The sequence below is a fragment of the Rhinichthys klamathensis genome, unplaced genomic scaffold (assembly GCF_029890125.1).
Source record: "Rhinichthys klamathensis goyatoka isolate OS25496 unplaced genomic scaffold, OSU_Roscu_1.1 h1tg000279l_1, whole genome shotgun sequence".
Taxonomy (NCBI): Eukaryota; Metazoa; Chordata; class Actinopteri; order Cypriniformes; family Leuciscidae; genus Rhinichthys; species Rhinichthys klamathensis.
In genome coordinates this window covers 133,404-159,742 of record NW_026606798.1, presented here as the reverse complement: position 1 = coordinate 159,742, position 26,339 = coordinate 133,404, and the positions used below count along the sequence as shown (strand labels likewise).

Here is a 26,339-nt window from a genome sequence, read left to right as displayed (position 1 = left end):
TTAAAGATAACTTTAGAAATGTTCCTTTGATAACAAATGGATAGAACCGAGAATGGGATATACGGAGTGAAATAGGAGATTTTACACATTCTACACTACGAAACACAACTTCACAAACAATGAACATCCGTTTACTGATTTTCAACCCCAAGGGATAGGATCCTTTAACATCAACGTTTGTTTTAATTTATTGTTTTAGCACGGAACTGAAGGAGTTAATTAATTAACGAGTTCAGGCACGGGCAGAAGACTTATTAGTTTTTCTTTTCTTAGATGATTGGGGTTCATTTTAAATACATACACATAGATATTAAAATACACATAGTATACGGGGACATAACATGGGTTGGGGTTTTGTTTTTTTTGTTTTGTTTTGTTTTCTGTTTCTATTCTTCTGTTCTTTCTGTCTATTTTCTTTTTCGGCTTTTCCTTTTCCTCACTATCACTTTATTAGGTGGCCACTGGTGGAGTGACGGTGTGGAACTGACTGTCGTAGTTCCAGTGGAGGGACTGAAGACTGAAAAAAATATTGTTTAATGTTATTTTATTTTTATTTTATTATTTTTCTTTATTCATTTTAATAATAATTTCATAATGTTTTTTATGAAGTCAGACAGTACATGTGTGCTGAGCAGAGAGCTGCTTGAGTTATATTTTGCTTAGGGGTACTATGTCTGCAATGCAATGTCACGGGGACAGTTGGCATGTTCTTTGCAGGGAAAGGAATGTTTCCACTGATGCAAATGTACCACTAATGTATACAACAAGGTTAGTTCTTAATATGGAAGTGGATTGTGCCATGTTTAAGCATGACGTGTACATATGATATACGTTCTAATTTTAAGAAGCTCAGAGCAACATGTTTTGTTACCTTACAAGGAAGCTGTAAGACTCTTTGTGATGTATAAAAGCTCAATCTTACTGTACCACCACAGAGAAACATAAGGCATGAGGTGGTGAGAGGAAGGAGGAAACTCAGAGATGATGGGGTGAGAAGATAGACAAATGGGGAACAGTTAAATCTAGAATGAAACTTCCTAACCTGTAGCCTTATTGTTATATGCCTGTTTCTCTCTGTCTGACATGACACACATTTAAATAATAAATCTATTGGCAAAAGTAACTGGTGTAGCTTCCGTGATTCAACAATAATGGGGGAAGCATGATTTTCAAGTCTACAGCACAAAACTTATAAATATCTGGCAAACTCGATCAGGTGAAAACGATACGAGGTTTATTACTCGTTCCTTCGACATTACAGAGCATTGAAGAATTAAAGATAGACTTCATAAAAGCTGCTGAATGCGAGATAACACCACATTTCTCAAATCAGACATTGATTCACTATGTAAACATAATTAATTCTAACGCTCTGAGAAAGTATGAAAAATATCAAAACAATTTGGGTCCAATAAAACCTTGACGTCATTCAGAGCAGCACCATGACAGAGTTAGGTGTGAGGGATACTTACTTCAATGGCGTCCTCTGTAAAAAGCTCAAATTTTTTGTCTACTGAAATTCTTCTAAAGATATTTTTGCAATGTTTCGCCAGCAGAACAATCCAAAAACACTTTAAATAACAGAACAAAACCCACTGAAGAGATGTACGTCTATCCCTCACAGCCTCACTTTCATTCCCACTAAAAACAAAGATGGAGCTGCTGTGAATAAGGTCTAATCAAATGGAATATGACACCTTTGACAGGGAACACACACCTCTCTTCCTTGTCCATACTCTTCTTGTCTCCAGGACTGTTCTTCTTGGGTGGTACGGGTGGACACACCTTTCCACAGATTTCCTGTAGGCATCTCTTGCTGTGCCGGCTACGCGCGGCAGCTTTGGCTAAGATTCTTTCGATGGCTGTTAACCCATCTCCGTGTGCGTGATTGGCCGGATCCACCTCGGCCAACCAGCTCAGAGACAGAGAGTTCTGCTTGGCAGACAGTTTCTGGTGCAGTTTGACCAGGAGCGACAGCATGCTCTCCCGGATCTCCAGGATCTCGGTCACCAGCTGCGGGGGTGATCCGGGCGGGAGCCACCGGGAGGACGAGGACTTGGGTCGCACCGCCTGACTGGCCTCGTGGTTGCTGCGGTTAATGATCTCCTGGAACTTCCTCCTGCGCTCCGCCACGAGACTGAACACTTGAGCTTCACGCAGGTTCTGAGGAGAAACCACAGACAGAATAAACTGGTAGAATGACAAATACACATATAGCTGCAAGGAACAATTATGAGGCCACACACACCAATGTCACACTCATGGTTGGGTTGAGAAGATTTGTTTGGTCGTAGTCATTCAGAGTAAGTAGTTCACATGCTATTAAAGCAATATTGAGGGTGAGGCAGTGTGTTAAATCATTGTAATCTGCTTTTATAACACAGCTTTAAGTTCAACATGATTTACAATATTTATTTGTTTATTAATTAGTAAACATTTACTAATGCTAATAAACAGAAGTAATAGTAATAACTAGTTGATGTTTGAAGTGGTTTAAAAAGCTTGAAGTCTGCTTGAAGTACCGGTGTTACACAGTGTTCAGTCGCACACCATTTACATCACTTGCCCACCACCGTCGTTTTGATTTTTTATAGTAATACAAATCTATTAGTTCAGTTAGATAACAGACACTACAATTAAAAACTGAATGTGTCTGCTCAGTTCACGGGACGGGAGTCACGAGCTGACTGACAAGACGATGGCGGAAGATTTGGTTTCAAATCTAAATGTAAATGCGCCTATTTGGCAAATGGCAATATTTTGGATTTAAACGCAATGCTAATAGGGAACCTGCAAACATTAATGAGGCAATCTGTAAACTTTGCCTGATGAAGGTGGCAGGAGGTAACACTTCTAATTGACACACACACACCATGTATGTCAATAAAAGTTCTGTTTAAAAGTGCATTGCGCAACTTTTCATGTTAAAAATACCTGTTTTTCTATCCTATACATGCTTAAAGAACTGCCTGATGGGCTGAATGAGCCCTTCTCTGCGCACTGAGATTGCCTCTATAATCCTGTACAGTAAAATATATAAGAGGGATTCGGGCTCGAATTTGAGACTGGGCGTGACGTCATGCGCATTCACGCTCACCAGGCTATGTCTCGCAGGTTTGTGTATTCGCCGGCGCCGCCATTCTCCGCATCAGTGAAGACAACTCGTGCGTCAAAGGTAAAAGATGGATTCAAAGAGACCGGCTTGTAGTCCATTCCAAACCCCAACGCAAACTCCACGTAAAGTAAAGAAAAGAAAAATTTTGTCTAGTGCCACCAAAAGGTCCAAATTGGAGTCAGACAGGCGTCGGAGTAAGACGAGAGTCAACCTCGGGAAGGCATTCAACAAATGGAGAGATCTCCGGTCTGCTCTTGGTCTCAAACGGGATCCTCAGTTGGCTTTTTTCTTGATAAAACGGTAAGATATAGCCCAGTCTCTAATGTTTGATACGGCCAATCTATGTATGACAACAAATGACGATGCGTAAAATGTGTAATGCTTTAGCGTAAGCTATCAGAATTGGTTTTACTACCATTGTTAGTGAACAGTTTCATAAACTAGGAATTGTGTTCGGAAGAATAGTACAACATGAAACATAAAACATATCCAATAAAAGATGCGTGTGGTCCATGAGCGTGCACAACTCTGGTTGCAGTTTCGCTTGTCGCCAGAGGGGGCATAGTTCTGCAAAAACTCAGAGACTTGCGTTTTGCACCTTTAACATGAGCGGGTTTTTTCATTGTACTGTTTTGTTGTTGTGTTTTTCATTAGGATAAATAATGAACCCACAATTCAGGCAATTGCTGCCCCTGAATTGCCGCTAATTCGACTTACAACAGTCCCATTCAGCAAATCCATGTCTTGAAATTTGTATGCAGCTCAAATGAGGATTTGGGATTTCTGAACCAGTAAGCAGCCCCACAGAAAGAAAATCTGAAATGACCTAAACAGATTTTCTATATATAACATGTATATTCATTTATATTTAAATATAATCACTAATAATTTAGTCTTAAAAATGATTTAAAGGCTGAAATGTGAGCTTTATCACAAAATTATTTTTTAACTGTAAACTTGTTTAAATCACCATTTACAGTCATTTTACAGTTTAAGATATTAGAATTACTATAGAGTTAGACAGTCCCACTTTTTATTTGTGCAGGTCTTAAAAGCCTTCATTTTGTTTTAAAAACACTGAAATAGACCGGCGTTACTATTTTTTAAAATATATTCATGACATTTCTGACACACGACTGGCAGAACATATTCTGGAACGACAATAATAAAGGACAATTCCTTCACACATATGAACAACTAACCCTTACTGAACGTGTCAGTTGTCCATAGTGTTTAATTAGCATGCTAATCTCACTGAAGCGAATGAATATTTAATAATGAGCACTGAACCACTGACCGCTGTGCTCAAGACTCATTACACCGCCATACATCACTGGAAACACATGCAGTTAATGAAAACTTCCTCTCATCTCAGAGCTCGTTTGAAACATGAATGAAATCACACACTATGAACACAACGTCACAAAAGAGAAACAAACCAAGCAAGGAGGAAACTGGACAGATCAAAACACAAAAGACAAAAAAACAACCGAAAACCCCCAAAATAAACTAAACAAAAATACAAATCACAGAAAACAAAGATACCAGTGCTCTATTTCCTGTGCACTTATTTACAGTATAATTGGGCCAATGGCATGATGCTTGGTATTTGTATCTGGATCTGTTAATTCATCTATAAAATGTGCATTTTTCTTTTTCTGAGAACCGATAGCTTGAATAAACCTCTTCTAGGATAAACATTTTCAAATGTTACATAAAAATGACTTAACTTTTTTCTCTTATCCACATCTCACACACACGTATATATTGGTTTAGTTTTTTTACATAAATGATTAAATGTCATGAATGTAAAATTAATTGTAATCGAATGAAAAATAGGGGTTACCTTGAAAATATTGTTACTGTTACCAGTTTTAACCACTTTTTTTTTAAATGTAAGAAAATGACACTGCATTTCTAAAAATTTGCACATCCATTTTAAGCTATACGTTTTTTTCCTGTTTTCATCATCTCAGATATCCTTATTTGTCAAAGACCAATTGTCATTACCCCTCCCAAAAATTAGTGTAACAAGAAAACGAGCAGCAGGTCTTTGAATATTGCAAAAGAATGTCTGCAAAACAAACAAAAAAAAGTGCAGTGCTTCTATTTCAGACCATTCCATACTTGGTTATTGAAAACAGAACTCTTGAAATCATTCCACATCACTTATAAAATCATTCCCACATCCCTCTACCTCTCTCCAATTTCCTGTCAGCCGTCTGGAACTCTGAGGATGGAGAGTGATGTCATCAAAACAACAGGATATAGAAATCAACTTTTACACCCCCCCCTCCCCTCTCCTCCCTCTTGTCTGCGGTGACCCGGTCTACAAACCATTTTTCCACAATATTTCAGACATAACAGTAATAGGGCCCTATCATACACCCTGCGCAATGCAGCGCCAGGCGCGACGCAAGTGTTCTTTGCTAGTTTCAGCCCGACGCAATTATCATTTCACGTCCTGCGTCACGTTGTTTAAATAGGGCTGCTGGTCTGAAAACGAGGTGTGTTCAGGCGCATTGTTGGCGCGTTGCTAACTGAAATAGTCTGAGCCATTGACCAACTGAAACCTGGTCAATGGCGCAATATTTTTGTTATTTAAAGAGTGCGTTAGTAATGTGCGCCTATAGGCGGGTCCACAACGCGCGTACACTTTGTCCTTGAGCTTTACCCTCGCGCACGAGCAGATCCGTTTCCTCCTTGGAGAAGTGTTCGGTTTTTCCGCATGCAACTTCCGTCATGTAAATAGCGAACCCGCCATGGCGCGAGCGCAACTGGCTTTTAAAGGGAATGGGAGAAGAGACTCTGATTGGTTTATTGCACGTTGCGCCCAAAACACACCCACTACTCATTAAGAGAATAGGGACAACACTTTTAGACCATGCACCGGGCGCGCAGACCATTTTCCCCGTCCTTAAAGGTGAACTAAGTAACTTTTTTACCTTAACCGAACAGCTTTGGGGTCATTGTAATGTTTATATTACTGATTTCGTGTTGAATGGTGGTCGTCTCGCACCCCCCTGGTGCCTGTGAGCCGCAAATCCACCCTTGCAACTTTGGGCCGGCGGGCCGTCTGATATCAGGTCTCGCGAAGTAACGAATTGCTTTACGGCAAAAAACAGATCTGATAAAATTCTGATAAAATGAGCATCAAACTGAAATAACCCGGCGCCGTATACATGTGGTAGGGCGCGCGCAGCTCTTAAAGGGGCCATACCTTATTTCCACTCGTTACAGCGTCCATCCTACTGAACAGGTACCGGTGTACAGGGGGAGGGGATCCGGCCTTGAGTGTGAGCCATCTCTGCGTGAGTGCTATTCACGACAGTACAAGTTCTCCACAGCGACTCTAGGGGTCGCTGTTTGACAAAAACGGAATTCCTACTTAGTGCTGCTTTAAACTAGCAAAAGTGGATTCGGACACGACCTAAGCGCACTCGCACCGATCGCTTTAGATCATGCGTTTAGATCGGTAAAACAGGGCCCAAGAACTCAGAGGAGCATCTGGCTCACCTGTCCGAAGGCGGCGCTCTCAGAGCTGGTGCTGGGTGGAGTTTCTCTCTCTCTCTCCCGCTCTCTCTTTCTCTCCACCTCAGGAGCCGTCTCTGGCACTCGAACCCGAACAAAGTTGATGACGTGATGGAGGTTAGACAGCAGGTTGGTGCCCGGGAACCAGCTGTCATGGCAGTGCTCCTCGATACAGGGCTCCTGAAACAAGAGTGAGGAAAAAAACACCTCATCAAGGAGGAAAACACAATAGCCTGGAATACGAGAATTTGTGCTTTTAGCTGCCAGCCTGCTCACACATAATCTAGTCAGAAAGAGATCTGTTCAAAGACTGGACTAACCGTGATTGAGTTAGTCAAACGCTAATAGAGTGATAACAGACTGCTGGCTGGTAAATGAGTCGAGTGTGTTAGGACACTACTTTGTTTCCGGGTCGACTAAAACCCATGTAAAAACATTCTGATAAAAATTGCGAATGCGATTTAAAATGCAATAAAAACTAAATCCAGGTTTGCAGGGGTGCACAATTTGTTCAAATTATATTATTATATATCAATATGGCTACATAATAATAATAATAGTAAAACTACAGTTGTAAGGTAGCCTAACAATTTAAGTGATATAATTTATTACTAATATATATATATTTTTAATTTTCAAACATTAAACCAAGAATGTTTTACACCGTGTCTTAACCATGAGATGCTACGTGATAAGTTATCTTTAACATGTTAATCAGTTTTTTTTCTAACCAGCCACGACGGCAATATGTGACGATTCTTTTTTTCTTTTTTTTTTTTTAATGAGCGACATCGTTGTCAGACAGTCAGAATGACAGTTCTTGCGCGAACATTAGGACAAATAATGTAGTATTTTTTACAACTAATTTATCAATTTAATATCTTGATTCATTTAATTTATAATTCACTTTTTAGCCGTCATAATCTGCCATACCCAATTGACGAAACGTGTATGTGTTTTTTTGTCTACACAGAAGAAAGAGCTGTACGGTTTGTGTAAAGCCATTCGCTAGTGGTTGCTTGATGAGGAAGGGATGAAATGTAGATGCAATAAACGCTTTAAGAATCCGTACAACTGTAGCAGTGGAAGAATCTGTCTACTAATTATTCTGTTGCGTGAAACTGAGGAATAAATGATGACGGCGCGGTTTGATCTTTAGTTGCAATCAGCGGAAAGGGGCGTTTCATTTCCACCCATATGTAGAGAAGGAACATTCAAGCCGTTTATAAATTTTCTAACCCTTAACATAATGGAAAAAAAAAAAAAGCTGAAATTTTTTTTTGGGAGGGGGAACGAAAATTTTGAAAATGCATCCAATATTAAATATATATATATAAAAAATCTAATTAAATAAAAAACCTAATGGACAAATGATACACCGATGCGAACCGTGCCCTATTGTGAACTAAACTGCGAGTGTTAAAGCACCCTTATTTAGATGGAAAACTGATTCTTTAGATGGGAAGCTTCTCTTTTATTGAGCTGCTCAAGTGTAAGCCCTAGTGAGAAAAAATATATACTAAACTGTATTGAAAAGACATTCATTTCTTTTGCATATTTATACATTTAATACATTTACATATTTATGAACTTCACCAAAATTACAATTGCAGGGTATTTTTATTAACTAAACTGGTCTCCTTAAAGTCTGCTAAATTGTAACAACTAATTTTGTACTAAATGTACTTTAAAGGCACAATATGTACGATTTTTTCGCCACAAGAGGGCGCGGTTTCCAACAGTAACAAAGGCGTAGGTTGATGACGCAGTGATGAGCTGAATGATGGGACTTGCTGTCAAACTGATGGATCTAATAATGTTTATGGATGAGTGCAAACATTCATGTTTTTTAAGTGGTATGAAGCAGGTCGCGATTGCTAAAGAGACAGATATCACACGCGAGTCCCGCGGATATAAAGGAATAAGGACATTTAATTCTACCAAACTAACCGCAAGTGCTGGATTACTCACACAGGTCAGTTTATTAGACGAATTAAACGTGTGAGGTAACGCAGCGCTGCTTCACTTGGTGTAACGTTACACTATCACACTAAACAGCATTTAAATGTGTGTTGAAAGTTATAATGTTATACTACGTGTTAATTCGTTTGCTATACGAAAACTAGCAGTAAGCTAGATCAACATTAGAATAACATACTGACCATATTCTAACATTTCATCATGTTGAGCTAACGTTATATAACATTGATGTGTCTTATGTACATTTGTTCACCTGTCTAATAAAGCTGTCAAGTCGTGACTCGTGAAGCTCTGTCAAGTCCAAGTTAGTCGCGGACGTGGAGCTCTCGGCATCTCAAAACGCCACGCTGATATTGATCCTCATTTTAGTTCTCCTTGTTTGTCCCAAAGTCTGCTTGCCATGGTCTATGTTTGAAAGAAACAAGAACTGCGTGCCGCTAAACGTTACGCACTACGTCCACGTCTGTCGCCATGGTTACGTCATGGCTATGGCAGTATGAACTGAAACCGAGGATAGCGCGGATATTGCGTCTCTGACAGGCGATATTTTTTTCCGGGACGGCCACTTATTTAAAATGGGAATTTTTCTGAAATAAAAAATCTTTGGAGACTTTTGGGATATTGTAAGTACACAACTCCAGGAAATATATCACACTGTGCAAGTGATTTTGGGATATTTTATTAAAAAATTCTTACATATTGTTCCTTTAATTTTGCAGAAACAGTGCTGAGGTTCAACTAAAGATATACTTAAATAAACTTGATTGTGCTAAAGTGGAACTATTGCAAGTATACTTTAGGTACACTTTAAAAATCTTGCATTTAAAGACTAATAGGTAACACTTTATTTTAAGGTGCTTGTAATAAGCAGTAATTAACAGTTAATAAGACACTTATAAGACCTTATAAGATGCATATAAGATGCATATAAGCATTAACTAATGATAATAAATAAATTAAATTAAATAATCAATTTCTCAAGTATCAATACATTGCACTTTTAGAACAGCCGAACAAACATAAATGGTAACACAAAGTCCCAGTCCCTTAAAAATTGACCTTCCCAAGAGGGAGTAGTTTCCCTGATCTCTTCAGGGCCTGGACCTTTAATTAACCCTTATATGAAGTAGTTAATGCTTATATGCATCTTATATGCATCTTATAAGGTCTTATAAGTGTCTTATTAACTGTTAATTACTGCTTATTACAAGCATCTTAAAATAAAGTGTTACCGACTAATATTATTAAGAGATCATACAATCATTATTAATAATGATTTTAAAACACATTTCAGGCTTAATATTAAGAAATGTGCATTGTGCAATAAAAAAGTACTCCAAATAAAGTTTAATTATAATTTAATATCAGTAAGTCTTAAGTGATATGTCAATAAATATGTTAATCTATTTGAAGTATACTTAGTATGAAATAAATGTTTGGTCTTTTTTTTTTTTTTTTTTTTACTAGAGAGAACACAGTGAACCACATCAGTGTTTGGCCATGCTATCTGATTCTGAGACAGGACCAGTCTCTTATTTACGAAATGCTTACCTCCTCCACTTTGTCATCCTGGACCTGATTATCAAGTCCGAGTTCTATCAGGTACAGCACCATACACAACACATGTTCAGACATGTTCTGATGATCCATCCAGATCTAAACAAACAGAAAAACAATTATCACAGATAACAATGGGAAACCACTCATTTAATTCTAGTGAATGACCAGCCATCTACATATAAAATGATGGCAAGCGGTAAAGTCAGTCATTAACTTAAGTTCAAGGATCTTGTAAAATTAACCACACACATAACTGCCAGCGCTTTTTCCTCAGTGATAAGTTTCACCTTATAAAGCAGTGTAAAGATGACGATATGCAGAGTTTTGCAGTGCAGCAGGCGCACCAGTCCTCTATAGCAGGGGTGCAGGGGGGTCCTCTCCTTATAGGGCGGCCAGGGGTTCCCCGTATTAATGCCTGACTGTTTCAAACTACAAAAGAAAAAAATAATACTTATTGGATATTCATTAAATGATGCAATTTGCTTCAGCAAGCATGTTTCCATACTAATTGTAAAGAAATAAAAACTCTCTTCGGAGTATTTTTCAGTGTAATCCCGAACAACAACATTAAAACACCCAAAAAATGACAATTCTGTCATCATTTACTCACTCGCATGTGATTCTAAACCCCACATCCCTTTCTTTTTACCATGGAACACAAAAGGAGATAGCAGATTGTTCGAGCTGATGTTAATGAATGCGGAATAGGGCTGGCGATCTCCAAAATGACAAAAAGTAGAAATCAAGAAATCATAAAATACAATAGCTTAAGTGAGGAACTGATCCAAATTTAAAAAGTTATTAATATTCTGAAAATATTTTCAGATTTTAGACAAGTGACACCAACAACATTTAGCACTGATGTCATAGCCTCTACCTGTCCACCTCCACGGTAGCTTCTAAATTGTGCTTTTTTGACAATGGTTCTTGTAAAAATCATGTTTTTTTTATTTTATTTTTATTTTGGAGTTAAACAGACCAACAAGTCTACATTCACTTTTCATTACATGAAAAAGAGTGGCCAGTACATTATCAACATTCATGTTGGGGTTCAAACTCAAGTTCACTCAAAAATGAAAATTATCACATGATTTACTCACCCTCAAGCCATCCTAGGTGTATATGACTTTAATATTTCAGCCAAACACAATCATAGGAATATTAAAAAAATATCCTGGCTCTTCCAAGCTTTATAATGGCAGTGAATGGTACCTTAGATTTTGAAGCCCAAAAAAGCGCATCCATCCATCATAAAAGTAATCCGTACGGCTCCCCCTGTGGGTTAATAAAGGCCTTCTGAAGCGAAGCCATGCGTTTTTGTAAGAAAAATATTCATAACTTCATAAACTATAATCACTGGCTTCCGGCAACAGCCGTATGCGAGTCTAGTTCCGGCGGGAGAGTGACCTCTGACCCGACGAATATAACCCATGACATGCAAACCGCTGTGCTTACATCAATTCAAATAAAAAAACATAAATTGCATACACCAAATTTGACATTTAGAGTTAAAGCCACAGCGGACATGAACACAGCTGATAAAATGCAAGCAAAGTGTGTTTGAGAAATCCTCTCGCTTTGCCAGACTTGAACTCAGCTGCTCTGCTTTAAAGACATCACTGACTGCATTTGTGCCGAAAGGAACATGGGATATAAAACATTTTGTCCTCTTGACAGGTGATCCATCATCCAGCGGCCGGACACAAGAAATTTAAGCAACATATTCACAAACTGCCACGGCCAATGCCACATCCAGTGCGTTCCGCTGAAAACCACTTACACGTCGCCTCTGATTAAAACGTTCCCTGCTTTCATGTTGATCTTGCAGCCACTGCAAAACTATCATTTAACCATGCCACTGAATTCATAGAGAACAGAAAACGCTTTTAAAGTCAGCATGATATCAAAAATGACTTTTTGGCTGACATCACTTAGGCCGTGCAGGCTATTGGAGAATGTTAAAGGGATACTCCACTTTTTTTGGAAAAAGGCTCATTTTACAACTCCCCCAGAGTTAAACTGTTGAGTTTTACCATTTTTGAATCCATTCAGCCGATCTCCGGTTCTGGCGTTACCACTTTTAGCATAGCTTAGCATACATCATTGAAGTGGACAAGACCATTAGCATTTCTCATAATAAAAATGACCAAAGAGTTTCGATATTTTTCCTATTTAAAACTTGACTCTTCTGTAGTTACATCGTGCACTAAGACCGACGGAAAATGTAAAGTTGCGATTTTCTAGGCTGATATGGCTAGGAACTATACTCTCATTCCTGCGTAATAATCAAGAAACTTTACTGCCGTACCATGAGAGCAGCAGGCGTAATGATATGACGCAGCGCCTGAAAATAGTTCCGTTGTGTTGACGGAAGGTGGCCTATTTTCAGGCGCTGCGTCATATCATTACGCCTGCTGCTCTCATGGTACGGCAGTGAAGTTTCTTGATTATTACGCAGGAATGAGAGTATAGTTCCTAGCCATATCAGCCTAGAAAATCGCAACTTTACATTTTCCGTCGGTCTTAGTGCACGATGTAACTACAGAAGAGTCAAGTTTTAAATAGGAAAAATATCGAAACTCTTTGGTCATTTTTTTATGAGAAATGCTAATGGTCTTGTCCACTTCAATGATGTATGCTAAGCTATGCTAAAAGTGGTAACGCCAGAACCGGAGATCGGCTGAATGGATTCAAAAACGGTAAAACTTAACAGTTTAACTCTGGGGGAGTTGTAAAATGAGCCTATATCCAAAAAAAGTGGAGTACCCCTTTAATGCCCACGTTTCATGATGCAATCAATTCATGATGGATAAGATCCCAGTTTGAACACTGAAATTCATGGTTAATCACTAAAAACTAACATATTCCAGAAGTAAAATTACTCTTGATTACAGTTTCATGTTCATTAAAAATAATAAAAAATCAGCTTGCCTGCAGCAAAATCTAAACGTAAATAAATGTAAATAAATACAGGATGAAACATTTTATTATACAGTAACACTGCTCAGATTTAAAAAAAACAAAAAAAAAACAGGGATCACGATTGTCCTACGATCCAAACTAAATAGCATGTTATAAAAAAAAAAAAAAAAAAAACTAATTTCAATTACTTTTTAAAAATCAGTTTAAATGAATGATTCAATGACTCCCTCAAAGATTTCACTAGATTCATTACTTGATGAATCAGTGTGTTTTGATTCAATGACAAACACATTATTAACAGTCTGGTGTCGCCACCTACTGGTGTAACGATGTAATAGATACAATCTTTATTTGAAGCGTCAAGTTACTTTCAAAAGGTGATTTACTTTGGCCTCGTTTACACTGTCAGTGAAATGTGACCCAATTCCGATTTTTTACTCGTATGCGACACCGATCGGATGTGTTCTATGACAGTATAAACAGAAAAAAAACGCATGCATTCGGATATTTCGAGATCGGTTTCAGGCCTCGTTCATATGTGGAAATAAATCAGATATAAATCAAATATGTGCCAATGCGACTCATGTAAACAGGCAGATCGGATTTTCCGAGGCATTAGGCTGCGTCTCCACGGTTTAATGACGAGAGAAACCCCGACGCGCATCTGCGGATGGACGGATGACCCGACGAAACATTGTGTCGTCATAGGAGAGGAATGTGGACACACGTTGACACAAGATATCAAACGTTGGCTTGCTCATCCTAAAATTTCGGACCCACTGCGCCTCGTTAAAGCCCGCCACAATCTCATGAAAGTGCGTATATTACACTTTTTTTTTTTTTACGTGCCATTTGCTTTTTATCCAAACTGTTCACTTTTATCCCAGTACTTCTGTGATAATCTGAATGTTTGTAATGATACGTGTGGTTGAAAAGAAAAGTTTGTGAAGCCGTTTCAAAAAAGTGCCCCCAAGGGAAATTGTACATATCTTTTTTATATAACATGCAATAACTCAGGAAGTTTCTCCTCTGGGAGGAATCTCTCGTGATCGACGCAATGGGCTATGTTGATTTTGATACACTTCGGGTTTAAGGGGAATAAAACCCTGTTTTACTATAGCTTCATGCATTCTTTTTTATCAGCACTTGAATGTGGGTAACATTTTGAACACAATTTTTTGAACATCGAGTTTCTCCGTGACATGATTCTAATTGGGAAACCCCATTTCAGGTGTACGTCCCTCCACAAACGACCCCTTCCTCAGAGGGACTCAAGTTCAGGGTCACTCCTTGTCCTGTTCCATCACACAGCGACCCTCAAACACAAGGTCAACAGCGCACACAATCGAGCAATTTAAGGCTCCATGTGTGAGGAATTGTTTTTTCTCCGTTTGGTTTCAGGATGATCAATGGCCATCTCAGTGAGGTTTCACCTCAGACTATATTTGTTTTGGAGCAGTTGTTTCCCAACATTACCGTATCAAGCAATTATATGCGTCTGATTTCATTCTTTAGGACTGCCTACATTAAGCTACGCCTTATCTAGGAACAGGAAAAGTCTGTGCCGACGAAGATTTCAGAAAGCATGTGCGTTGTATAAACGGTGCCGCATTTGCATGCGTTTAAAGACTGTACCTTAAGAAAAGAAAATGAAATTAACCAGCAGATGTTTAGTGTGGAAGTGATAAAGTGTCTGGAGGATTTCAGAGACTCACAATGCTGTGTATCGATCCATGGCCGACTGCACGTCTCTGCGGTACACGGTGCGTAGAATCACCATTATAGGGTCAAACTCTTTCTCCCAGACTTCCGCTGGAAAACACACACAGAAAATGAAAGTTGGTTGTGAGTTATGAAAAATGACAATAATTTAGAAACAGCCTCAGTCTGCCACCATGTAAAGAGAGATGAGCAATAAACTTAAATGACAATATAATCCAAAAAATTAATACACACTTATATTTCAGAAAAAGAGCAGAAAGCCAGAAGAAACTCATTGTTTAAATGTTAAAACACTGTATAAATCGATATTCCACTTCTAGAATGAATGAATCGACAAAGAAAACATCCTGATATTCAGTGTACTCCTGTTGACCACATGTCATTAGTTAAAGCACAGCACACTTGCTCCACATTGACCACATAATAAGACTCAATTACAGATTCATTTTAAATGTACATAAATATGTAAAGTCATATCCTGCAACAGAAACAAAAGCACATCTATACTAGAGAGCAGATGCTTCTGTCCCAATGCAGAGAAAAGTGTTAAACACTACAATCATGTAGTCACATTGCCATCTGGAGGTTAAAAGAGGTACACACACACAGCATACCAATGCAATGCATTTATGGGGGGGGGGGAAAGACAGTCAAAAAAATTATTATTTAGACACCAGATATAATTTTTGATATTTTTTTACTAGTGGGTGCAGGACACTATAGTTCATTTATGTAGTGAGGATAGCAAAATAAAGTAAACTGTGACATATTACACCCAAAAATCCTTCATACAGTGGCTATCAGTAAAATTTATAAAAATGTGGGACCAAAAATTATTCAGACACTTTGACCTGAGCATGATTTGCTGAAGTGTTTTTACTTTAATCGCTAATGCGACCTTTTTACACCACAGTGAACAAAATTAAGCATCACTTGGTAATTGGTTGACCTATATTGGTATGTTAAAGTGTGTAGTTATATTTAACAGCTGACAGATATTCAACCTAGTTCATTTTTGAGACAGTCTAACAGAAGGATGGCCAAAACCAGTGAAATATCAACTGATTTGATAACTCTTTTCATATTTTATTAATAGCGAATGAACTGATAATGGGAGAAATGTTGAAGGGGTCTAAATAAAATGTTGGTTTGACTGTTAATGGCGATATGATAAGTTGTGTCACCTTTTGGCGTGTACATGCCCTGTTGCATTGATCCTCCAGGCTCAAACACCGGGGCTTTAAAATCAGCTACAGCAGAAAGCATCTCCTCAAAACTACAGCTGCCCGGCACCACACCGCTCTTAGGGTTCGGATTCTCCGGGATCTACAACTGCAGTCAAGGACAACCATCAAAACTCAACTAATACGACCAAAATATTCAAGTTATAAAGTCCACAGAGGTCAATAATGGGATAAGTGCTAGACAATTTAACATTAGACAAACAGGAGGGCCTGTGTGATTAATATACGGTTGTGAATATTCTGATAATGTTTCTTTTTTAAATAATAAATCTTAGAGTTACTTTATTTATTTTTCCCCAGACATATTTAGGGTTTCCATTTTATCTGGGCATTAAGAAACTGCTACTCTTTCTTAAAAAAAAACACTTAAATGATCATGTATCTTTTTGTACTGGGTTACATTATTTTTACATAGTATAATACTATACTATAAATAGTTCTTAATCAAAAATAATTCAAAAATGATTCTCAAGAACATCACAATTTGTTCTAAAACTAGCAAAAGCTCAATCAAAGCAGAGCGCTTGCCGTACTTCCTGTGAGTACAATGTGTTTTCATGGTGAAAGGATACCAGATCTAGCAGGGAACTGTGGGTACGATCATTCATACACAACTGAGACACCATCTCCGCTCTCAAGATCTCATCATCAGACATTCCTGCAGAGAGACACAAAGACAGAATATATTCATTGAGTTCAGATCTCCATCTCTGTGAATCTCTGGAAACCCACGAGGGAAAAAAATACACAATCCACATGTGTGCAATAACCACAGCTTTCAAAATGTGCACGTCCATGAAAAATGGTCCAAATATTGTCAAGTTGTTTGCTTGACCAATTTTTTTTTGAGTGATTATCTTAAGGTATTGCAATTTAAAACAATCATTTATTATTATTATTATAATTATTTTTATTATTAGTTAAGGCTGTCGAGCAATTCAAAATTCAAATCCAAATAATTGCACAATGTGGCGATTAATTAATCTAATTGAATCACAAACTGCACATCAAATTTGGCTAAAAAGTTTTTGGGTGAAATTAAACATGGTCAGGCAACCTCCATTGGACCACTTGAGATGGCCCAGGTGCAAGTCCTCTCTGTTAACGTTCTGTTAAAGAACATGGTACTCGTATTTACAACCAAACTGTGTGAATGAAAGCATATTTATTAACGGTACTCTAAAACAGGGTAATTGTATAGAGAGTATGCACATGACGTCACAGTAGGCGGGAGTCGCTGCGGTTACACACATAATGACTAGTGCTTTAACAATTTTAGGGCTGGGCAATATGACAAAATATAGTGATCATCCAGATTTCGATCTACCTATTGTATTTATAATGTTGAGTAGCAGACAAAGCATTCACAGGCTTTGATTTCCCGGGCCATGAAATCATGTACAAATATCAGGAAACCCGATTCCTGGCCACATGCCAAAGTTCATGGACCACTGGTTCTTTGGTAAGTTGTAAGGATCACAGTCAAATCCAACTGCCTTTCATTTAAGCAGACAATCGTTTGTTTTACTCCCGTTTTCGCAGTTTCTCCTATTAAATCCTGTCATGTTGCAGGACGTTTTGCTACTCGGTCGTGTCCTGGCGGGAAAGTGACGTCAATGCATACCATTAACATCCACACTGAAGCTTTATGAGTGTAGCCGTAGATTCACCAATTAGAAGTAACACATTCCAACTAATGCTAGATCTTGTGTATGTTAGCTATTTAATCTTATTGAGCTTCAAACTGTCAGTATTATTGAAAAAGAAATGACATGTACCCAGGTGTATTCGGAGACTGCTCAGTATGACCAGGAAGGTGAGCGCTCCCTCCAGCATGGGTCTCTCCTGCTCTGAGTCCAGCACTGCGTTCTGATGTTGAGACGCCATCGTCAGCAAGTCCACCACCTTAAACCTGACAGAAACACAAAGCTTTCAGGAGCCATCTCTAAACAACGGTGGCTGGAAACAATCTGTGTGAAAACACAAATGTTGACGTACCTCTCAAACACTGAGGAAATGAAGTAATCTGGATCCAGTCTAGATGCACAGACCTGAAGACAAAAAAAAAAATTATTACTATAGTCTCAGGAGGAAACATGCAGGGTCTATTAAGAAAGTGCTAAATGTGAATAGCAATGGGCTAAGATAGCCAGCACATTTAGAAAGAACTGCACAAAATACATGGTTAAAAATAGATTATAACGACTGCCTGACCCTCAATGAATGATGTACCTGATTGAAATCAAACTTACCTCAGAAGAAAATTAACCAACATATATGTAATAATATGTAATGTAATATGTAATAATATGTAATATGGAAACATGGAAGATTCCACACATTTAGCCATGAAAATATGAGGAACGCAATCATGTTGTCCAAAAAATGAAAATTTCTCAAAGAAAATGAAAATGTTTTGATGATGCTAGTGATGCAATGACCTGTGCTGTCTGTCTGTAAAACTAAACAGTTTTGTCTCTCTGCAAAACCAAACAAAACAGTTGTGTCTGTCTGCAAAACCAAACAAAACAGTTGTCTGTCTGCAAAACAAAACAGTTGTGTGTCTACAAAACAAAACAGTTGTGTGTCTGCAAAACCAAAAAAAACAGTTGTCTGTCTGCAAAACAAAACAGTTGTGTGTCTAAAATACCAAACAAAACAGTTGTCTGTCTGCAAAACAAAACAGTTGTGTCTATCTGCAAAAACCAAACAAAACAGTTGTGTCTGTCTGCAAAACCAAACAAAACAGTTGTGTCTGTCTGCAAAACCAAACAAAACAGTTGTGTCTGTCTGCAAAACCAAACAAAACAGTTGTGTCTGTCTGCAAAACCAAACAAAACAGTTGTGTCTGTCTGCAAAACCAAACAAAACAGTTGTGTCTGTCTGCAAAACCAAACAGTTGTGTCTGTCTGCAAAACCAAACAGTTGTGTCTGTCTGCAAAACCAAACAGTTGTGTCTGTCTGCAAAACCAAACAGTTGTGTCTGTCTGCAAAACCAAACAGTTGTGTCTGTCTGCAAAACCAAACAGTTGTGTCTGTCTGCAAAACCAAACAGTTGTGTCTGTCTGCAAAACCAAACAGTTGTGTCTGTCTGCAAAACCAAACAGTTGTGTCTGTCTGCAAAACCAAACAGTTGAGTCTGTCTGCAAAACCAAACAAAACAGTTGTGTGTCTACAAAACCAAACAAAACAGTTGAGTCTGTCTGCAAAACCAAACAAAGCAGTTGTGTGTCTACAAAACCAAACAAAACACTTGTCTGTCTGCAAAACCAAACAAACCTGTTGTGTCTGTCTGCAAAACAAAACAAAACCGTTGTGTGTCTGCAAAACAAAACCGTTGTATGTCTGCAAAACCAAACAAAACAGTTGTGTGTCTGCAAAACAAAACAGTTGTCGTTCTGCTAGACCAAACAAAACAGTTGTGTCTGTCTGCAAAACCAAACAAAACAGTTGTGTGTCTGCAAAACAAAACAGTTGTCGTTCTGCAAAACCAAACAAAACAGTTGTGTTTGTCTGCAAAACCAAACAAAACAGTTGTGTGTCTACAAAACCAAACAAAACAGTTGTCTGTCTGCAAAACCAAACAAAACCGTTGTGTCTGTCTGCAAAACCAAACAGTTGAGTCTGTCTGCAAAACCAAACAAAAGAGTTGTGTGTCTACAAAACCAAACAAAACCGTTGTGTCTGTCTGTAAAACCAAACAGTTGAGTCTGTCTGCAAAACCAAACAAAAGAGTTGTGTGTCTACAAAACAAAACCATTGTGTCTGTCTGCAAAACCAAACAAAACAGTTGTCTGTCTGCACAACCAAACAAAACAGTTGAGTCTGTCTGCAAAACAGTTGTGTGTCTACAAAACCAAACAGTTGAGTCTGTCTGCAAAACCAAACAAAACAGTTGTGTCTACAAAACCAAACAAAACAGTTGTGTCTACAAAACCAAACAAAAAAGTTGTCTACAAAACCGAACAAAACAGTTGTGTCTGTCTGCAAAACCATACAGTTGAGTCTGTCTGCAAAACCAAACAAAACAGTTGTGTCTGTCTGCAAAAATAAAAACAGTTGTGTCTGTCTGCAAAACCAAACAAAACAGTTGTGTGTCTACAAAACCAAACAAAACAGTTGTGTCTGTCTGCAAAACAAAACAGTTGAGCCTGTCTGCAAAACCAAACAGTTGAGTCTGTCTACAAAACCAAACAAAACAGTTGTGTGTCTACAAAACCAAACAAAACAGTTGTGTGTCTGCAAAACAAAACAAAACAGTTGTGTCTGTCTGCAAAAAAAACAGTTGTGTCTGTCTGCAAAACCAAACAAAACAGTTGTGTCTGTGTGCAAAACCAAACAGTTGAGTCTGTCTGCAAAACCAAACAAAACAGTTGTGTCTGTCTGTAAAACCAAACAAAACAGTTGTGTCTGTCTGCAAAACCAAACAAAACAGTTGTGTGTCTACAAAACCAAACAAAACAGTTGTCTGTCTGCAAAACCAAACAGTTGAGTCTGTCTGCAAAACCAAACAAAACAGTTGTGTGTCTACAAAACCAAACAAAACAGTTGTGTGTCTACAAAACCAAACAAAAAAGTTGTGTCTGTCTGCAAAAAAAAACAGTTGTGTCTGTCTGCAAAACCAAACAAAACAGTTGTGTGTCTACAAAACCAAACAAAACAGTTGTGTGTGTCTGCAAAACCAAACAGTTGAGTCTGTCTGCAAAACCAAACAAAACAGTTGTGTGTCTACAAAACCAAACAAAACAGTTGTGTCTGTCTGCAAAACCAAACAGTTGAGTCTGTCTGCAAAACCAAACAAAACAGTTGTGTGTCTACAAAACCAAACAAAACAGTTGTGTCTGTCTTCAAAACCAAACAAAACCGTTGTGTCTGTCTGCAAAACCAAACAGTTGAGTCTGTCTGCAAAACCAAACAAAACAGTTGTGTCTGTCTGCAAAACCAAACAAAACAGTTGTCTGTCTGCAAAACCAAACAGTTGAGTCTGTCTGCAAAACCAAACAAAATAGTTGTGTCTGTCTGCAAAACCAAACAAAATAGTTGTGTCTGTCTGCAAAACCAAACAAAACAGTTGTGTCTGTCTGCAAAACCAAACAAAACAGTTGTGTGTCTAAAAAACAGTTGTGTGTCTGCAAAACAAAACAAAACCGTTGTCTATCTGCAAAAAAAAAAAAAAAGTTGTGTCTGTCTGCAAAACCAAACAAAACCGTTGTGTCTGTCTGCAAAACCAAACAGTTGAGTCTGTCTGCAAAACCAAACAAAACAGTTGTGTCTGTCTGCAAAACCAAACAAAATAGTTGTGTCTGTCTGCAAAACCAAACAAAACAGTTGTCTGTCTGCAAAACCAAACAGTTGAGTCTGTCTGCAAAACCAAACAAAACAGTTGTGTGTCTACAAAACCAAACAAAACAGTTGTGTCTGTCTGCAAAAAAAACAGTTGTGTCTGTCTGAAAAACAAAACAGTTGTGTGTCTACAAAACCAAACAAAACAAAATCATGTGTGGCAAAGAATTTTGGACCTTGGATGAACTCATACTTCAAGTCCAGAAGTGTGAGGTGAGTGAGCGAGGGGTGTCGGCGTGTGTTACCTGCAGGAGGTAGATGTCCGGGTCAATCATAGAGTTACAGAAGTGAGACTGGACATAGGTCATGGCCTGACCTTTAATCTGCAGCCCATTTCTCACCCACATGTTACTATGGATCTCAGACAGGCTAGCCTGCACAAACACACACAAACACAGATCCACTTATGGATACCATCTACTTATCACACACTGTAGAATTATCATCATAACGCTCTCACTTGACATTAAGTCACACGCCAGAAGTGAAACGCGAGACATCGGTCAAGATTTATGACAAACGGCTGCAACATTACACAACACAATGTCCTCTGCTTCAGTAGCATTAATGCACTGATGGACAAAATGAAGACCAAACAAAAGAACTATACTAGATGGGCATAGCTTATCAAAAACCACTAATGTTATCATAAAAGAAGTACATGTGACTTGTTTGTGTTCAATTAAAAAAACATTTGTGTCACAAGATCCAACGGTTTTGCATGTTGTGTTTGAATGTATCCAAGCTTAAATGAGATTAAGGAACTGTGGTGGTGGGAGGGTTTTCAGTGAATAACTTGCATTCATCTGTGGAAGAGTGCATAAACTGCTAAGACTAGTCTTACAAGTTAGTCATCTCATTTCTTTTCTTTAGTACTGGTCATAACTTTACAGTATGACAGTTACATAAAGTAGGTTGTTCTAAAAAGTAAAACCGATTACGCCTTGACTAACTGCCAGCTGGTCAAACTAGTTCCTAAGACAATGTCTCAACATACAGTACAGTATCATATGACTTCAGAAGACTTGAATAATACCGGATTTTACGAATAATATTTTATGTCACACTTTTAGTAGTTTCAGCCCTGTTCCAACAGTTTTAGAATACAAGATATGATATGAGTTTGTATGATTTTTGACATGAGGATAAATAAATCTGACATAATTTTAATGTTGGTGAGCTATTGCTTTAATTACACACAATCAGGTGTTTCTTCTCAGTTTGTTTGTTCTTATCTTAATATTTCAATTCATCTCCATCATGCATTACCTGTATCTGAAGAGGGTGAACCATGATCTTCATCAGCATCTCCTGATCAGGAAGCAAACTGTCCAAATCCAGACCTTGACACTTCACTCCCTGCAAAACAACAAAAATGGATCCGTTTATAATAATGCACATAAAATAAAGACTTCAATCAGACCTGTTACGAGAACTAATTCACATCTGATTCTGGAGCAGCTCTGGAGGGTTTTGACCGTATCAGTGTTTCTGAATACATTAGATACTCTTCAATTAATTCATATCTGCATGAAGAAAGCCACCAAACTTCTTCATGTCAGTAAATATAAACAGTGCCCCAATTTTGGGTGAACCCTGAATTTGAACCAACATATTCATATGAGGTCCTTTGTACTTGATGCGGAGTGAAAAAAAAAAAAAAAATCAATTGCACTATTATTGCTACTACCTGTAGTAGACCATACCAGTATAATGTTGTATTAAAATTAGTGCTGTCAAACGATTAAAATATTTAATCGCGATTAATCGCATTAATGTCATAGTTAACTCGCGATTAATCGCAATTAATCGCACATTTTTATCTATTCTAAATGAATTGATTTCTCTTGATTTCTTTTTGTCCCATTATTTTTTCTCATTTTAATGTTCTTATCAACATGGAAAAGTGGATCGGCTTGCTTTGTGTGAATGTTTTTTTTATTGAAAACAACATTGACAATACTGTGTTCAATTTCACACTAACATTCTCACTTGGAGCAAATAATCTCACACAATGTAACACTGTCCATCAATAAAAGGGTGAAAGAAATACTGACAGGTCCTGATATTGACGAAGGGGCGGAGGATTCGCATCAGCTGTGTGTGTGTATGTGTGTGTGTGTGTGTGTGTGTGTGTGTGTGCGTGTGCGTGTGTGCTTGGCCATCAAGTGGTGTTTCAAAATAATTAAATTACTCTATTTTAATTATACATGTATACCTCCTTTCCATTGTTTTTCTTTCTTTTTCTTGTTTCTAATATGTGATTCGAATGTTCTTTAATTTCATTGATATGAATGTTATCTTTAATGCTCTTCATATCTTATGATGATTTGTAATAATTTAGAACAGTATATGTGAAACATTTATATCTACTGTATTATGTCATATAATTTTGAAAAAAAAAAGAAAAGTGGTATTTCAGACTGGACGTGCTTCGATGATGATAGCTCAGTTCACAACGACAAAACACACAGATCACTTTGGTCTTGTCAATGGAACCATTTGGCAACTTTTTAAAAGTAAACTTTCAATTCAGAATCTTATTGACATCCATTTAAGCGTCTCGTGCTCGTCATCCACTCAAAACGTAACGTTAACCAACTATTTGGCCGGCTCGCAAGCCCAAACGAGTGTGTGCGGTGTCGTGCCTGTTGTTTTGTTTCGGGTCTAGCTAGATCTGCTTGCGCTTTGGTCGACGAAGCAACAAGACGTCCTCGCGCAGCGCAAGCCATTGAAATGAATGGGTTTCATAGCGCCGCGCCGCGCATGCCACTTCCTGTTGCAAAAGCATGTGAAAAAAACTACAAAGTTTGCCAGGCCAAAAAGACCGTTAATCGCGGGATAAAAAAATTAACGCCGTTAAAATGGGTTTGCGTTAACGCCGTTAATAACGCGTTTAACTGACAGCCCTAATTAAAATACCTCCAAATTTACAGCCAGATTTACTAACAGTTTGCACCAGCAAACCCTCTTCTGGCATTTAAAAACTACTGTCAGGATTTACTAAAGACACGCAGTGAAAAATAAGCGCAGAAATATTTTTTGCGGCTGAACTTATTGCATATGCAATTGTAGGAGTTTCCCTTTCAGGAGAATATTTAAATGAATCATGCCAGGTGATTTGCACTAAAAAATTTACTGGTACTTGTACTTGTACTTTACTGGTACTTGCGCCATTGTTTAACGCCATTCTTTAAAAAAAGCTCGTCTTAAACCAGACGCTAATTTGCGCTGCTCTTGGTACATTGTGTTGGTCATTATGGAAATGATCCGGCTGCGTCTGTGTTCTTTAATTTGTGCGTCGTCAGTAGATCACGACCAGAACTTCACACTCCCATCGGCGCTTTTATGAGATTGCGCTCTCGCGCTAATTTGCCCAATTTAGTAAATCTGGCCCTTAAGACTTAAGCTTATGGTTTTACTTCATTATAGAAGACACTTCTATAATTTAATTTTAGTGATTGGCTGCATTTGCCAGTTTAACCTGTGAATGACTTGAGTGCTTGTTGCAGAAACTTAACAAATTCATGCTAAGTTTTAGTACAAATGAGTTCTAATTGGGGCAAAATTGCCCAGGATTTATTTGACCCCTGTTAATTTACATTTAACATAGAAGTTCTGATATACAAGTTCACATTTTTTACTGTTTTTCTCGCTCCACTTATCCGTGTTACATCGTTTTGTAAATAGTAGGCAACAAGTGACTGTCTTTATCAGCGAGTCATTCAATTATTCACTCAACCAGTTTGTTCAACAACAACAAGACTAATTCATACAGGAACTTAACAAGGTTAACAGGTTCTGAGTGTGTCGGACTGGGCTTTAAGCTCACCTTGCTGAGGAACATGGCGTAGTATCGATGGAGAGGTAAATGAAAGGTCAGCTGGTTGAGGGATGGCTGTGACAGAGAGAGAAAGGTTTCTCAACAGTTCCACATTCATGAAGACATTTAATCTGACAGTTTAAGCATCAAGACTATACCTCATCTACAAACCCAATGGCATCAAACCACATCTGAAGAGTTTCCAGACAGTACCGCACCACTGTCTTAGTGTACTCCTGGGTCTCCTGACAACACAAAACATGTTCAATTCAAACTTAAGCCACTAAACAGGGCCAGTTAGTTCACACAGAACACATTTCTGCATTCCACTGTGCTGATTTTCTATTGTTTTTCTACGTAAACATGCGGTTGACCAGTGGTTCTCAACAAACTTCCAAGAGGGCATCAAGATGACTTAATACAAGGGCTGTCACTAACAATTATTTTGGCAATCGAGTAATTGGTAGATCATTTTGACGATTAATCGTACATTTTTTGTGGTAATAAAAATAGACCTAAGCAAAGACCTAAGGGTTTAAAATGACTTCAAGTACATACATACGTGGCAATCTTATTTTGTTCAAATAAAGCATCAAAAGCAAGAAATCATTTTGTACTCTACAATCATGTACATTTTGTATAACAAATGCCTGCAGAGGACGCCAACGGCCTGGTGTTGTTACACTTTACAGCAGATCAAATCCTTGTTTAACATTGGCTTAGTGACATTTAACTAAATGTTTACTTAATCTTTCAAATTTGGCTACTTCTTTACTATAGAAACCCTAGAGCCATCTTGAACATGTTGACATCAAAACATGCAAACTCTAGGTTTAAACTTATTTTGAAATTGTTCGCAAATTTAGAATCACATTGATGTATTCTAATGTGTTGGCGTAGGTTTAAAAATTGTTTACCTTACAAATTTGATGAAATGGCGCACATTGTTTGCATTTCTTAGATGAACATTATAAGCAACTATACAAAAATGCGGTTCATGGATTCTCGTCCGTGAAATGCACCATTTACGGTATTTTGCCAGTTACTTGAACACGTGTAAATTGCAATCGGGGATTATTAAAATGGCGTACTCGACTTT

At 38.0% G+C, this 26,339-nt stretch overlaps 1 protein-coding gene across 1 annotated transcript in view; it reads right to left on the bottom strand.

Annotated features, from left to right (window-relative positions):
- Positions 1 to 26,339, bottom strand: part of ubr3 (ubiquitin protein ligase E3 component n-recognin 3) — a 96,867-nt gene that overhangs the window by 52,233 nt on the left and 18,295 nt on the right. Inside the window, 14 exon segments of the mRNA XM_056268989.1 lie at positions 1,718 to 2,163; positions 5,313 to 5,345; positions 6,632 to 6,826; positions 10,178 to 10,282; positions 10,474 to 10,615; positions 14,824 to 14,920; positions 16,015 to 16,156; positions 16,647 to 16,732; positions 17,853 to 17,986; positions 18,073 to 18,125; positions 21,663 to 21,791; positions 22,687 to 22,776; positions 25,250 to 25,315; positions 25,399 to 25,485. Of these exon segments, the coding sequence (XP_056124964.1) occupies positions 1,718 to 2,163; positions 5,313 to 5,345; positions 6,632 to 6,826; positions 10,178 to 10,282; positions 10,474 to 10,615; positions 14,824 to 14,920; positions 16,015 to 16,156; positions 16,647 to 16,732; positions 17,853 to 17,986; positions 18,073 to 18,125; positions 21,663 to 21,791; positions 22,687 to 22,776; positions 25,250 to 25,315; positions 25,399 to 25,485 (1,805 nt within the window).